Below are 15115 nucleotides of genomic sequence, written 5' to 3'. Positions count from 1 at the left end.
TTATCTGGTTTTTACATTTTCTTTTCTTAGTAGTACAGAATTAGGCACGCCATGATTGATTGCAAACTCCAGCACAGTATGCGGGGCATGCACATTAAACGTTTGTTTGCGGACCGCCACCGCCATGACATCATAGAAGAAGAAGACCCAACCAATGGTTGGCCAGCTATATACCGAATCTATCCGAGTTCAGCCGATGATTTCCGGCGTCGTCGAACCAGATTTTGACCCTGATCAGTTGTTTACTATCGTTGAAATTTGATCGAGGATTGCAAAGACATCGCAAATGGTAATGTTGGTTAGCTAAATTAATAAAGAGAGGCGTTTTATTTTATGTGAATTTCACGGTTAGTTGCCTAGCATTGAGGTAGATTCGTGCTAGTGCCTGGCTAAGGTAGGTAGTTAGCTAGCCAGTAATTTTGGGTATTAAGCAAAGCTGGTGGATAAAGGAATATAGTTCACCCTGGCCGTTTACCATTGAAAAAGGTAAGTTCCGGTCTACTTAACTGGGTGTGTCTCCCCTAGGCACCAATGCAATGAACCAGAAAAAAACAGCGAGTGTGTTGTCTCGCTTCATTTTTCGTCTGTGGTATTATCAAGAGCCATATTACTAGCGAACTTGCCATCTGGAACGCGGCAGAATTCGTTTGTAAACAAATGTCTCATTGCGCAGACTAGTACGACTCGATGTAGAGAGTAAGTAAAATAGTAGACATGACACAATTTAAAATGTTTATGTTGTGTGTGCAATTAAGGTAGTTGTTAAAAAAAAGAAAAAAAGATTAGCCGATCAGATCGAAACTCCAGCGGTATAGATAGCTTTGCCCTACCCAACGATAGTATATTCTGACCCGGGGTGTTTTGTTAAGAGCCCAGAGGCTTGGTCTAATCCAGGGATGAGCAAATGGCCCACGGACCAATTAAAAATAAATAAGTAAAAGTGTCGTAATTGTAGTGTACATGGAGCCAAATGTGGGTGAATTTAATGGCTGAAAACTTTGCCCCAGTATCTTGCTAAAAGTTGGAATTCAACTATGGCGAGAGCACCAGCCTAGTTATGGACACATGAATACACTGTGATCAATTGGCGGTTAACTTAAGGATCGGACCCTTTTTTTTTAAATTTTCGCCAAAAATGACATACCCAAATCTAACTGCCTGTAGCAAGGATATGCATATTCTTGATACCATTTGAAAGTTAACACTGAAGTTTGTGGAAATGTTTAATTAATGTAGGAGCATATAACACATTAGATCTGGAAAAGATAAAACAAAGAAAAACATGAGTTTTTTTTCTTGTTTTTGTACCATCATCTTTGAGAAAGGCCAAAATGTAGAGAAAGGCCAAAATGTAGAGAAAGGCCAAAATGTAATATTCCAGTTTAGGTGCAATTTAGATTCTGGCCACTAGGTGGCAGCAGTGTATGTGCAAAGTTTTAGACTGATTCAATGAACCATTGCACTTCTGTTTAAAATGTTGTATCAAGACTGCCCAAATGTGCCTAATTGGTTTATTAATACATGTTCAAGTTCATAACTGTGCACTCAATTCAAACAATAGCATGGTATTATTTCACTGTAATAGCTACTGTAAATTGGACAGTGCAGTTAGATTAACAAGAATTTAAGCTTTCTGCCCACATCAGATATGTCTATGTCCTGGGAAATTGTCTTGTTACTTACAACCTCAGGCTAATGTGATTAGCATATGTCAGCTCAACTGTCCCGCGGGGGGACGACACTGATCCTGTTAAGAATCCTACACTGTTCACTCAATTTCAGTTTGCGAGAAAACAAGCACTGAATAGTGTAGGGCAGGGGGTCAAACTCATTCCATGGAGGGCCTTGTGTCTGCGGGTCTTTGATTTTCTTTCAATTAAGACCTAGACAACTATGTGAGGGGAGTTCTTTACTAATTAGACCTTAATTGATCAATCAAGTACAAGGGAGGAGTGAAAACTCACAACACTCGGCCCTCTATGGAATAAGTTTGACACGTGGTGTAGGGAATCATTGTACCATCTAAATCGCTGTGAAATATATAACAAATATATATTTTTAAAGCTGTTTGAAGCTGATGGACCAAAGCTAAAAAGTTACTGTCGGTTTTGGACCACCAGCTTCAAACAGCGGTTTTTGTCCACCAGCAAAAGATACACTTACTGTAAGCAGTTTAGGAAAGTTGCACCCGGCTGTATTTTGAGAAACACCGTAAATGTGGAATGGAATAGTCCAATGGAAATGCGAGCGCAAGGTGAGAGGATGCGTAGTAGCCGAGGCGGTGTGTGAAACAGCCGGGTGCAACTTTGCTAAACTGCGCACAGTAAGTGTATATTTTGTATCTGAAAGAAGATTTCTCGTTTTTATGAAAAAGTTAAGTTCCAAAGGTTTACAAAGCTGTGTTGCAAGTGAGGTGTATTTGCGTTTAGACAGAGCGTTGGGATTAAATAGTACGTCCGAATTGTAGTTCACATGGAGCCAGCTGTGGTCCATACGATCAGCTGGGTATACCCCCCTTGAGTACGAGAGCTATAGCTAAACTAGCTTGTTCTGGAGGTCGAACCGATGGGCTATTGAAAGCATTGTACATTTATTTTCAACCAACGTTTACTTGCCGAAACTTTCTTAATTCTCAATTTGGAAGGCACGGGTGTCTGTTTCCAGTTGTAGGTGGAAAAATAAATGATAGTGCCACTAAGCCCAAACCAGATGGGATGGTGTATCGCTGCAGAATCCTGTGGTAGCCATGCTGGTTAAGTGTGCCTTGAATTCTAAATAAATCACAGACAGTGTCACCAGCAAAAGCACCCCTACACAATCAAACAACCTCCTCCATGCTTCACGGTGGGAACTACACATGCGGAGATCATCCGTTCACCTACTCTGCGTCTCACAAAGACACGGCGGTTGGAACCATAAACCTCCAATTTGGACTCATCAGACCAAAGCACAGAATTCCACCGGTCTAATGTCCATTGCTCATGTTTCTTGCCCCAAGCAAGTCTCTTCTTAATGGTTCCCTTTAGTAGTAGTTTCTTTGCAGCAATTCGACCACAAAGGCCTGATTCACGCAGTCTCCTCTGAACAGTTGATGTTGAGATGTGTCTCTGTGAAACATTTGGGCTGCAATCTGAGGTGCAGTTATTCTGGGTCTTCCTTTCCTGTGGTGGTCCTCATGAGAGACAGTTTCATCATAGCACTTAATGGTTTTTTGCGACCGCACTTGCAGAAACTTAAAGTTCTTGAAATTTTCCGGATTGACTGACCTTCATGTCTTAAAGTAATGGACAGTCGTTTCTCTTTGCTTATTTGACCTGTTCTTGCCATAATATGGACTTGGTCTTTTACCAAATAGGGCTATCTTCTGTATACCACCCCTACCTTGTCATAACACAACTGATTGGCTCAAACGCATTAAGAAGGAAATTAACTTTTAACAAGGCACACCTGTTAATTGAAATGCATTACATAAAGCTGGTTGAGAGAATGCCAAGAATGTGCAAAGCTGTCAAAGGCAAAGGGTCCTCTTCATGCGAATGACGGGGATTTGAGCCGGGAGGAGCCATAAATCTTTCACCTCCGATTCTTTGAAGAAAGAATCTTTGTCCAGCCTGATGTGAATAATCCCTGTTATGATGTCCCGAAGTACACTTTTTTGTAAAAAGTTACAAACAATGCAAAAACACACAGAATAGCACAATTGGTTAGGAGCCTGTAAAACGGCAGCCATCCCCTCCGGCGCAATAATACACTCCCTTTTATGAATGCCCAGGGTCGACATTATGGGCAGCCTTTAGGGGCCTGCCCTATCGTATCTCCTTGCCCATAGAAATAAAATGTATAAGTTGTTTGACCGAGATGCACACCGACAGAAAGACGTATTAATTTCAGTTAAATAATCTCTGCATGTGTACACCATGTATCTGATGCTGTCTGGATGAAAAGAGTGTGATATGTAATACAATTTCTGGTGGGGTGGGGGTGCGCTTCGCTCGTTTGCAAGCTTTTTTCTGGTGATATACAGTGACTTTGGAAAGTATTCAGACCCCTTGACTTTTTCTACATTTTGTTACGTTACAGCCTTATTCTAAAATTGCTTAAATAGTTTTTTCCCCCTCATCATTCTACACACAATACTGCTCATTTATAATTAAAAAAGAAAACTGATATCACATTTACAGAAGTATTCAAACCCTTTACTCAGTAAGTACTTTGTTTTTAGAACCTTTGGCTGCGACGACAGCCTCAAGTCTTCTTGGGTATGATGCTACAAGCTTGGCACACCTGTATTTGGAGAGTTTATCCCATTCTTCTCTGCAGATTCTCTCAAGCTCTGTTCGGTTGGATGGGGAGCGTTGCTGCACAGCTATTTTAAGGTCTCTCCAGAGATGTTTCGATTGGGTTCAAGTCCGGGCTCTGGCTGGGCCACTCAAGGACATTCAGAGACTTGTCCCGAAGCCATTCCTGCGTTGTCTTGGTTGTGTGCTTAGGGTCATGGTCCTGTTGAAAGGTGAACCTTTGCCCCCAGTCTGAGGTCCTGAGCACTCTGGAACAGGTTTTAAATCAAGGATTTCTGTACTTTGCTCTGTTCATCTTTGCCTCGATCCTGACTAGTCTCCCGGTCTCTGCCGCTAAAAAACATCCCCACAGCATGATGCTGCCACCACCACCATGCTTCACCATAGGGATGGTGCCAGGTTTCTTCCAGACATGACACTTGGCATTCAGGCCAAAGAGTTCAATCTTGGTTTCACCAGACCAGAGAATCTTGTTTCTCATGGTCTGAGAATCTGTAGGTACCTTTGGGCAAACTCCAAACGGGCTGTCATGTGCCTTTTACTGAGGAGTGGCTTCCGTCTGGCCACTACCATAAAGGCCCGACTGGTGGAGTGCTGCAGAGAATGTTGTGCTTCTGCAAGGTTCTTCCATCTCCACAGAGGAACTCTAGAGGTCGGTCAAACTTCTTCCATTTAAGAATGATGGCGGCCACTGTGTTCTTGGGGACCTTCAATGCTGCAGAAATGTTTTGGTACCTTTCCCCAGATCTGTGCATCGACACAATCCTGTCTCGGAGCTCTACCGACATTTCCTTCGACCTCATGGCTTGTTTTTTGCTGTGATGTGCACTGTCAAATGTTTTACCTTTTTATAGACAGTTGTGTGCCTTTCCAAATCATGTCCAATCAATTAAATTTACCAAAGGTGGACTCCAATCAAGTTGTAGAAAAATTAAAGATTATAAACGGAAACAGGATGCACCTGAGCTCAAATTCGAGTCTCATAACAAAGGGTCTGACTACTTATGTAAATAAGGTATCACTTCATTTTTTAAAAAATAAAATGTGCTAAAATTTCTAAACCGGTTTTCGCTTTGCCATTATGGGTTTGGGTGTGTAGATTGCTGAGGATTTATGATTTATTTAATCCATTTTAGAATGAGGCTATAACGTAACAAACTTTGGAAAAAGTCAAGGGGTCTGAACACTTTCCGAAGGCACTGTATACTAAACAAAAATATAAATGCAACATGCAACAATTTCAAAGATTTTACTGAGTTAGTTCACATAAGGAAATCAGTAAATTGAAATACATTCATTAGGCCCTAATCTATGGATTTCACATGACTGGGATTACAGATAGCTTTTTTTTTTAAAGGGCGTGGATCATAAAACCAGTAAGTATCTGGTGTGCCCATCATTTGTCTCATGTAACGCAACATCTCCTTCACATAGAGTTTATCTGGCTGTTGATTGTGGCCTGTGGAATGTTGTCCCACTCTTCAATGGCTGTGCTAAGTGGAATATGCTGTCATACATGTCAATCCAGAGCATCCCAAACATGCTCAATGGGTGACATGTCTGGTGAGTATGCAGGCCATGGAAGAACTGGGACATTTTCAGCTTCCAGGAAGTGTGTACAGATCCTTGCGACATTGGGCCGTGCATTATCATGCTGGAACAGGAGGTGATGGCGGCAGATTAATGGTACAACAATGAGCCTGAGGGTCTCATCACGGTATCTCAGTGCATTCATAATACCATCAATAAAATGCAATTGTGTTTGTTGTACGTACCTTATACCTGCCCATACCATAACCCCACCACCACCATGGGGCACTTTGTTCAAACGTTGACATAAGAAAACAGCAGGCCCACACGACACCATACACGTGGTCTGTGGTTGTAAGGCAAGTTGGAATTACTGCCAAATTCTCTAAAATGACAGGCGGCGGCTTATGGTAGAGAAATGAACATTAAATTCCCTGGCAACAGCTCTGGTGGACAATCCTGCAGTCAGCATGCCAATTGCATGCTCCAGGATCATTAGCTTCTTAAAAAAATAAATAGCTGTGGGTTGTTTCAAATCACAAATGTGTAGGCCTATGCCTATTTGGGAAGGCCGCAATTTGGGTAGTGCCCGTGGCAATAGGTCTAGCTGATTGAGTTGCGGCTGTCAGTGAAAAGCGTCTAAAATATACTGGACAAAAATATAAATGCAACATGCAACAATTTCAACGATTTTACAGAGTTACAGTTCATATAAGGAAATCAGTCATTTGAAATAAATAAATTAGGCTCTAATCTATGGATTCCACATGACTGGACAGGGGCATAGCCATAGGTGGGCATTGGCCCACCCATGGGGGAGCCAGGCCTAGCCAATCAGAATTCAGTTTTTCCCCACAAAGGGGCTTTTTAACACACTGAAACACTCCTCCGTTAAATCAGCAGTCTGGGTGGCTGGTCTCAGATGATCCTGCAGGTTAAGAACCCGGATGTGGAGGTCCTGGGCTGGCGTGGTTACACGTGGTCTGCGGATGATCCTGCAGGTTAAGAACCCGGATGTGGAGGTCCTGGGCTGGCGTGGTTACACGTGGTCTGCGGTTGTGAAGCTGGTTGGACGTACTGACGAATTCTCTAAAACGACGTTTGAGGCAGATTATGGAGAGCAATGAACATTAAATGTTCTGGCAACAGTTCTGGTGGACATTCCTGCAGTCAGCATGCCAATTGCATGCTCCCTCAAAACTTTTGGCATCTGTGGCATTGTGTTGTTTGACAAAACTGCACATTTTAGAGCAACCTTTTATTGTCCCCAGCACACTTGATATGCCACATCTGTCAGGTGGATGGATTATCTTGGCAAATGAGAAACTCTCACTAAGGTTTGTAAACAAATTTGTGCACAGAATTTGAGAGAAGTAAGCTTTTTGTGCGTCAGGAAAATTTCTGGGATATTTTATTTCAGCTAATGAAAAATGGGACCAACACTTTACATGTTGCATTTATATTTTTGTTCAGTATGTGTGTGAAGATGTGTCTTGAGTGTCATTTAAAATATTGCATCAAGACGATGGAGGGGTGTGTGGCAAAGACATGGTGTGTCTCTTCAGAATGCATGCATATGTAGGAAAGTGACATTGTCAATGTCTGTCTTAAAATCCCACATACACCACTAATAAATTGAGCTTCTCAGTCATTTTCTCTTCACCTCACACAAGTAAATAAAGTCTGTTTTTTAACATCCATTGAGAATGATAGTTCCTCAGTATTTGAAAAATCTTTCCAACACTGCCGGCCTCGATAAATCAACAAGCCTCGGTGTGAAAGAGAAAAATATCATGATCTGATGATCCCACATATCCAGTGGCTGTCCCGAGCTCACTGGCACATCAAACTCTGAGGGCCCTGAATAGGCTAGTTAATACGATGTTGCCATTCAGCTAGCTAGCAACAGGCCCGACCCAGTGATAATTTGATGCGTTGCACTTCACTAGCAATAGCTCAAATCAAGACAGATTGAAAGAGAGGCAGACAGGCGTAGTAGAGAGATTAATGTAATTGAAGGAACACACATTTTCACCCGGATATTTTCTACTGTTTTAATTTTTTTGACTTTAAGTCCATGTATTTCAAGTAGTTGATGTAAGGTATAGGCCCTACTGCTGAATTGGCCATAGGCTATCTCTGAGTTCCTTGCTCTCATTTCTTTAATTATTACCGTCTATTGAATGGGCTAGTTTAGCTATGCCACTGGAGGTTTGATCTGATTGGCAAGATGATTATGATCTTCTGATGTTTATCTCTTCCAGGACAGTGAAGTGTCAGACTTCGAGCCTGCACCGGGGCTTGTGAGCAGTATGGAGGGGGAGAAGGCACCGGTGTACTGCATTTGTCGAAAACCTGACATCAATTGCTTCATGATGTGAGTTTAATCAGATGATCATACAAGTAAACATTAAATGACTTTGAAGCATTAACCTTGGTTTCATAGGGCTCACATCTGTTTTTCTTGTAGTGGTTGTGACAATTGCAATGAGTGGTTTCATGGTAACTGCATCAATCTCACAGAGAAGATGGCCAAAGCTATCAGGCAGTGGTACTGCCTGCGATGCCAAGGTGAGGTTTTAATGGTTTACCATTCACTATCATTCACATTGGGTACTCACATGTGCTTTCTAACCTCACACAATGTCTGTTGCTTTTGATAAGACGACAACCCATCATTGGAGATAAAATACCGTCCAAAGAAGAGCCGTGAAAAGGAGGCAGAGAGCCAGAGAGAGCCAGAGAGACATTTTGAAAGACAGAACAGCACTCCAGATTATACATCTGAAAAGCGCCGTGGATCAAATGTTAGTTATTTTACATCTAAACGTTATGTCCCCACTTTCTTTCAATGTATCTTTGGAGCTACTCTGTTGGCAAACATACAGTGCTTTCAGAAAGTATTCATACCCCTTGACTTATTCCACATTTTGTTGTGTTACAGCCCGAATTCAAAATGGATCAAATAAAATGTTTCTCTCACCCATCTACACACAATATCCCATAATGACAAAGTGAAAACACGTTTTTAGACATTTGCGCACATTTATTGAAAATTAAATACAGATATCTGATTTACATAAGTTTTCACACTCCTTTGGCAGTGATTATAGCTGTGAGTCTTTTTGGGTAAGTCTCTAATAGCTTTCCACAGCTGGATTGTGCAACATTTCCCCATTATTCTTTTAAAAAAATGTTCAAGCTCTGTCAAGTTGGTTGTTGATCATTGCTAGACCAACATTTTCAGGTATTGCCATAGATTTTCAAGTAGATTTAAGTCTGTAACTGTAACTCAGCTACTCAGGAACATTCACTGTCTTCTTTGTAAGCAACTCCAGTGTAGATTTGGCATTGTGTTTTGGGTAATTGCCCTGCTGAAAGGTGAATTCCTCTCCTAGTGTCTGGTGGAAAGCAGACAACCAGGTTTTCCTCTAGGAATTTGATTGTGCTTAGCTCCATTCCATTTATTTTCTATCCTGAAAAACTCCCCAGTCCTTAATGATAACAAGCTTACCCATAACATGATGCAGCCACCACTATTCTTCAAAATATGGAGAGTGGTTCTCAGTAATGTATTGGATTGGATTTGCCCCAAACATAACACTTTGTATTCAGGACAAAAAGCTTTGCCACATTTTTTGCAGTATTACTTTAGTGCCTTGTTGCAAACAGGATGCATGTTTTGGAATATTTTTATTCTGTACAGGCTTCCTTTTCACTCTGTCATTTAGGTTAGTATTGTGGAGTAACTACAATGTTGTTGATCCATCCTCGGGTTTCTCCTATCACAGCCATTAAACTCTGTAACTGTTTTAAAGTCACCATTGGCCTCATGGTGAAATCTCTGAGCAGTTTCCTTCCTTTCCGGCAACAAAGTTATGAAGGAGGCCTGTATCTTTGTAGTGACTGGGTGTATTGATACACCGTCCAAAGTTTAGTGAATAACTTCATCATCCTCAAAGGGATAACACTATTATTGTTGAACTCTATTATTGCACACAGAGTGAGTCCATGCAACTTATGTGACTTTTTAAGCAAATATTTATTCCTGAACTTATTTAGGATTGCCTTAATAACTTCTTATGGCTGGGGGCAGTATTGAGTAGCTTGGATGAATAAGGTGCCCAGAGTAAACTGCCTGCTACTCAGTCCCAGAAGCTAAGATATGCATATTAGTAAATTTGGATAGAAAACACTCTGAAGTTTCTAAAACTGTTTGAATGATGTCTGTGAGTATAACAGAACTCATATGGCAGGCAAAAACCTGAGAAAAAATCCAACCAGGAAGTGGGAAATCTGAGGTTTGTAGGTTTGCCTATCCAATATACAGTGTCTTTGGGGTCATATTGCACTTCCTACGGCTTCCACTAGATGTCAACAGTCTTTAGAACCTTGTGTGATGCTTCTACTGTGAAGAATGAGGGAAGGAGAGCTCTTTGAGTCAGGTATCTGGCATGAGCTGACCACGCGCGCTCCCGTGAGAGCGACCTGCGTTCCATTGCATTTCTGAAGACAAAGGAATTCTCTGGTTGAAACATTATTGAAGATTTATGTTAAAAACATCCTAAAGATTGATTCTATACATCGTTTGACATGTTTCTACGGACTGTAATATAACTTTTTTTACTTTTCGTCCGTACTTTCCGCATCATCAATTTGGATTTTGGAACTAAACGCGCGAACAAAAAGGAGGTATTTGGACATAAACTATGGACGTTATCGAACAAAACAAACATTTATTGTCGAACTGGGATTCCTGGGAGTGCATTCTGATGAAGATCATCAAAGGTAAGTGAATATTTATAATACTATTTCTGACTTCTGTTGACTCCACAACATGGAGGATATTTGTATGGCTTGTTTGGGTTCTGAGCGCTGTACTCAGATTATAGCATGGTGTGCTTTTTCCGTAAAGTTTTTAAAAAATCTGACACAGCGGTTGCATTAAGGAGAAGTTTATCTAAAGTTCCATGTATAATACTTGTATCTTTTATCAATGTTTATTATGAGTATTTCTGTAAATTGATGTGGCTCTCTGCAAAATCACCGGATGTTTTGGAGGCAAAACATTACTGAACATAACGCGCCAATGTTAACTAAGATTTTTGGATATAAATATGAACTTTATCAAACAAAACATACATGTATTGTGTAACATGAAGTCCTGTGAGTGTCATCTGATGAAGATCATCAAAGGTTAGTGATTCATTTTATCTCTTTTTCTGCTTTTTGTGACTGCTCTCTTTGGCTGAAAAATGGCTGTGTTTTTCTGTGACTAGGTGCTGACCTAACATAATCGTTTGGTGTGCTTTCGTCGTAAAGCCTTTTTGAAATCGGACACTGGCTGGATTTACAACAAGTTTATCTTTAAAATGGTTTAAAATAGTTGTATGTTTGAGGAATTTTAATTATGAGATTTATGTTGTTTGAATTTGGCGCCCTGCACTTTCACTGGCTGTTGTCAAGTCGATCCCGTTAACGGGATCTCAGCCATAAGAAGTTGCCTTAACAAAGGGATTGAATACTTATTGACTCAAGACATTTCAGCTTTTCAGTTTTTATTATTTTGTTAAAATTTAGAAAAACAAAGTTCCACTTTGACATTATGTGGTATTATGTGTATGCCAGTGACACAAATCTTAATCAATTTTAAAATCAGTCTAACACAACAAAATGTGGAAAAAGTCAAGGGCTATGAATATTTTCTGAAGGCACTGTATCTTTGTCTCTTTTCTGTTTCTCAGGTTAAGCGCTCCGCTCGTATGTGTGGGGAGTGCGAGCCCTGCTTGAGGACTGAGGACTGTGCCACATGCGACTTCTGCAAGGATATGAAGAAATTTGGTGGTCCCAACAAAATAAGACAGAAGTGTCGATTTAGGCAGTGTGATGTCCGAGCCAGGGTCAGTTTCCTAATGAGACTATGCCATCAATCTTATTTTTCCTCCTAACTTATTTTCACCTGGTCAAAAAACAGTTGTAGTCTTGCAAACAATGTGACATAATGTCTCTTATTCTCTGCAGAAAATGTTGCGTGTGAAGGATGAAGAGTTTAATTTGCGTGAAAGGAGGGACAATTCCTACCATCGGCGAAGACGATATTCAGATGACTACGATAGTGAGGCAGAACTCTACGAAAAGTACAAGGCGGCAGGATACGACGAAAACATGGTATTACAATATAATTTTCAGCCTAGTTTCTCATTTATCTAACAACAACAAATTGAAATGCATTCAAAATACACACAGATCATCTTTAGCTTGGGCAGCACTTTCAAGTATTTTGAATGTGGGTTCATCTATTGTTTTTGTTTAACCCAGCCATGGCTCAGTAATGAGGATGACGGCCCTCCCTTCAGCCCTGTCCTGCGAAAGAAAGCTGTTAAGGTCAAGCATGTGAAGAGACGGGCAAATAAATTTGACAAAGTAAGCTAATTTTATTTTTAGATCTAGCAAACACACAAAGATTACTGTTACTTGTATCCATGCAGTTGCCGTCCACATCTACCAAATATTTGAATATTTCAGCTTTTGTTTTTATGGCATCATGGGAATATTACTGTTATGACAAAATACATAAAAGTGGAATGATTTTACATGACAATATAATATGTGTGCAATGGGATTTGTTTTTGTGAATTTACATCAGAAAGAGTCACGGCGGCACAAACAGAAGCAGAAGCACAAGGACAAACTTAGGCACAACAATAAGGGCGATGCCAGAGATGGAGGGCAGCGGCAGTGCCTCGGGCCCAGCTGTGTGGAGGCAGCACGAGCCAACTCCAAATACTGCTCAGAGGAATGTGGCATAAAGCTGGCTGCCAAGTAAGAACACAAACTACAACACTGACACAATGCAACAGTAAGAAAATGTGTCAACTGTAAAATACTTTCTGTTTCTGTTTGTGCAGCCGGATCTTTGAGATTCTCCCTCAGCGTATCCAGCAGTGGCAGCAGAGCCCCTGCGTCGCTGAGGAGCAGGGCAAGAAGCAACTGGAGCGGATCCGGAGGGATCAGCAGAACGCCCGCATACGCCTCACCGACATGGAGAAACGCTTCCACGAGCTGGAGGGCATCATTGCCAAGGCCAAGCAGCAGGTGGTACAGCAGGATGAGGAGGTGAGCCCCTTCAGTATAAGAATTTTTGTTGTTGTTGCCCACTGCAGTATTTATCCAGTGAGGTCGAAGCTCCTCAACTAGAGATATGTTTTTCCCGTTTGGGTTAAAATCTTTCTTTTGTTAATCTTTTGGTTCCTGTTTCAGGCGAATGAAGGGGATAATGAAGAAACAGATCTGTTGATTTTCTGTGTGTCCTGCAGTCATCCTATCAACCCAAAAGTGGCATTGCGACACATGGAGAGATGTTATGCTAAGGTGAGTCTGTGATCATCATAATATATGCGCTAACGTTTTTGACTGGGAAACATGCGACAGGCTTCAGACAGAGACTTCCTGTTTAGTTTCTCTCATCTTGGTTCTGACAGTTTGTGGTATACATCCAGACTGCAGTGCACTTGCCTGATAAGTGTCTGCTTGCAGTTGCTGCAACATCCTATATGGGGAGAAGATGAAACGTACAGAATGAACACTTAATATAGAGTACTAACAATACGAATATATAAGTTGCAAATATGCACTCCTACCAAAAGGACCAAGGAAATGTGTACTCTTTACTGTATAAACTGATAACATTCTGTATTTCGCTCTCTTTTGCGTTGACAGTATGAGAGCCAGACTTCTTTTGGTTCCATGTACCCAACTAAGATTGAAGGGTAAGAGAGTCAAGCACTTTGAATGGGTTTGCTAGAAGTGGACTTTGTTTCCATATTGTTTCACCAAGGTATTCTATGTGCTTTTTGTTTTCTCAGAGCAACAAGACTGTTCTGCGATGTGTACAATCCCCAGAGCAAGACCTACTGCAAGAGGCTTCAGGTCTTGTGCCCAGAGCATTCCAGGGACCCAAAGGTCGGTGATGATTGGCAAGTCAAATCCAAAGAACTTTGTCATAAAGCACACTAATTGTCCTGCTGTTTGACTTATGATTTGTACCTTGGCTTCTCTTGCCCTTCTCATGTTTTGTGGGTAGGTCCCAGGGGATGAGGTGTGCGGCTGTCCTCTGGTCCGTAATGTGTTTGAGGTGACGGGAGAATACTGCAGGGTTTCTAAGCGCAAATGTAATAAGCACTACAACTGGGAGAAGCTCAGAAGAGCCGAGGTGGACCTGGAGCGTGTCCGAGTGGTTAGTAGTGGAATGCACCACATCAATCTCTTATTTTAGGCCACTTCATCCAGGTTGGGGTCAATTCCATTAGAATTCCTGTAGATTAGAATCAGAAAGATCCCAGAATTCCAGTTCGTCTTTTGATTTCTAGCTAACTTGAATTGGAATTGACTAAGACCCTGGTTATAACAAACATATAATTGGTAGTGGTAGTTGATACGATCGTGAAAGTGAATTTTAAACAACATTTGATTTCAAAGACAGTTTTCAAAAATGATTTTAGTATATTAATCATTACACCTTGCTTTTCTCCCAAAATGTATTTGTGAACAGTGGTACAAACTAGACGAACTCTTTGAGCAGGAGCGCAACATGAGGTCTGCTATGACCAACAGGGCAGGTCTACTTGCTCTCATTCTGCACCAAACCATTCAGCACGACCCCCTGACAACGGATCTCCGTTGCAACAAGGACAGATAGACAGCCACATCTGCATCTTCATGTTATTTCTGAGTGGCATTTTTGTACATTTGTCAGATTTATAGTATATCTTAGAATATAATCCTTTCCCTCTTTTTGTAGAGACTTTGGCTATTTTTATTTAGGATTTTAAGACCTTTGTGCTTAAATTGATGAACTGAAATATTTGAATGGTAAATGAATATATTTTTCCTTGTGTCCAGTACTATTGCTGCACTGTCACTGCTGGTATCTCTCTAGTCAAAAAAATAAAGGATATGTGTACAACACAAGAAGTTGATAATTTTCTGTTGCATTTATATTTGTTTTGAGTATTTTGCTTTGTATCTTTGTTTGACGTTTGTCTCACCATGTGTAATATCATTCTATTAACGCACCCACTAAGAAACAGGTACACCAGTGGTTTCAAACCTTTAGTTGCACTATACCACAGTCAACTGTTAAGTTGTCATGAGATGGAATATTCCACACATTCACACGACAAGTTAGTTTAGTAGTCGTTAGCTAGATACTTTTTTATTAAGAAATATAAAATATACAGTCATACTTTACAACACAGTATACCAACAAAAAAAGACAAACGCGCTAG

General features: G+C 40.9%; 1 protein-coding gene across 5 annotated transcripts; it reads left to right on the top strand.

The window, feature by feature from the left end:
* Window positions 1-201: 201 nt before the first annotated feature.
* LOC120065689 (CXXC-type zinc finger protein 1-like) lies at window positions 202-14786 on the top strand. Of its 5 annotated transcripts, none has more exons than XM_039016761.1 (14): window positions 202-289; window positions 8093-8205; window positions 8299-8399; window positions 8493-8635; window positions 11573-11728; window positions 11850-11996; window positions 12147-12251; window positions 12475-12650; window positions 12737-12944; window positions 13089-13199; window positions 13548-13597; window positions 13694-13790; window positions 13912-14064; window positions 14380-14786. In XM_039016761.1, the coding sequence occupies exons 1-14, from the start codon at window positions 287-289 to the stop codon at window positions 14524-14526; spliced, it is 1710 nt and encodes a 569-aa protein (XP_038872689.1). In that variant the 5' UTR covers window positions 202-286; the 3' UTR covers window positions 14527-14786. The 5 variants fall into 5 exon arrangements, with proteins under 5 accessions (XP_038872689.1, XP_038872694.1, XP_038872692.1 ...); XM_039016764.1 differs by lacking the exon at window positions 202-289 and adding an exon at window positions 317-486; XM_039016763.1 differs by lacking the exon at window positions 202-289 and adding an exon at window positions 595-696.
* Window positions 14787-15115: the final 329 nt, after the last annotated feature.

The sequence above is a fragment of the Salvelinus namaycush genome, chromosome 20 (assembly GCF_016432855.1).
Source record: "Salvelinus namaycush isolate Seneca chromosome 20, SaNama_1.0, whole genome shotgun sequence".
Classification (NCBI taxonomy): domain Eukaryota; kingdom Metazoa; phylum Chordata; class Actinopteri; order Salmoniformes; family Salmonidae; genus Salvelinus; species Salvelinus namaycush.
This window is presented reverse-complemented; position numbering and strand designations above follow the sequence as displayed.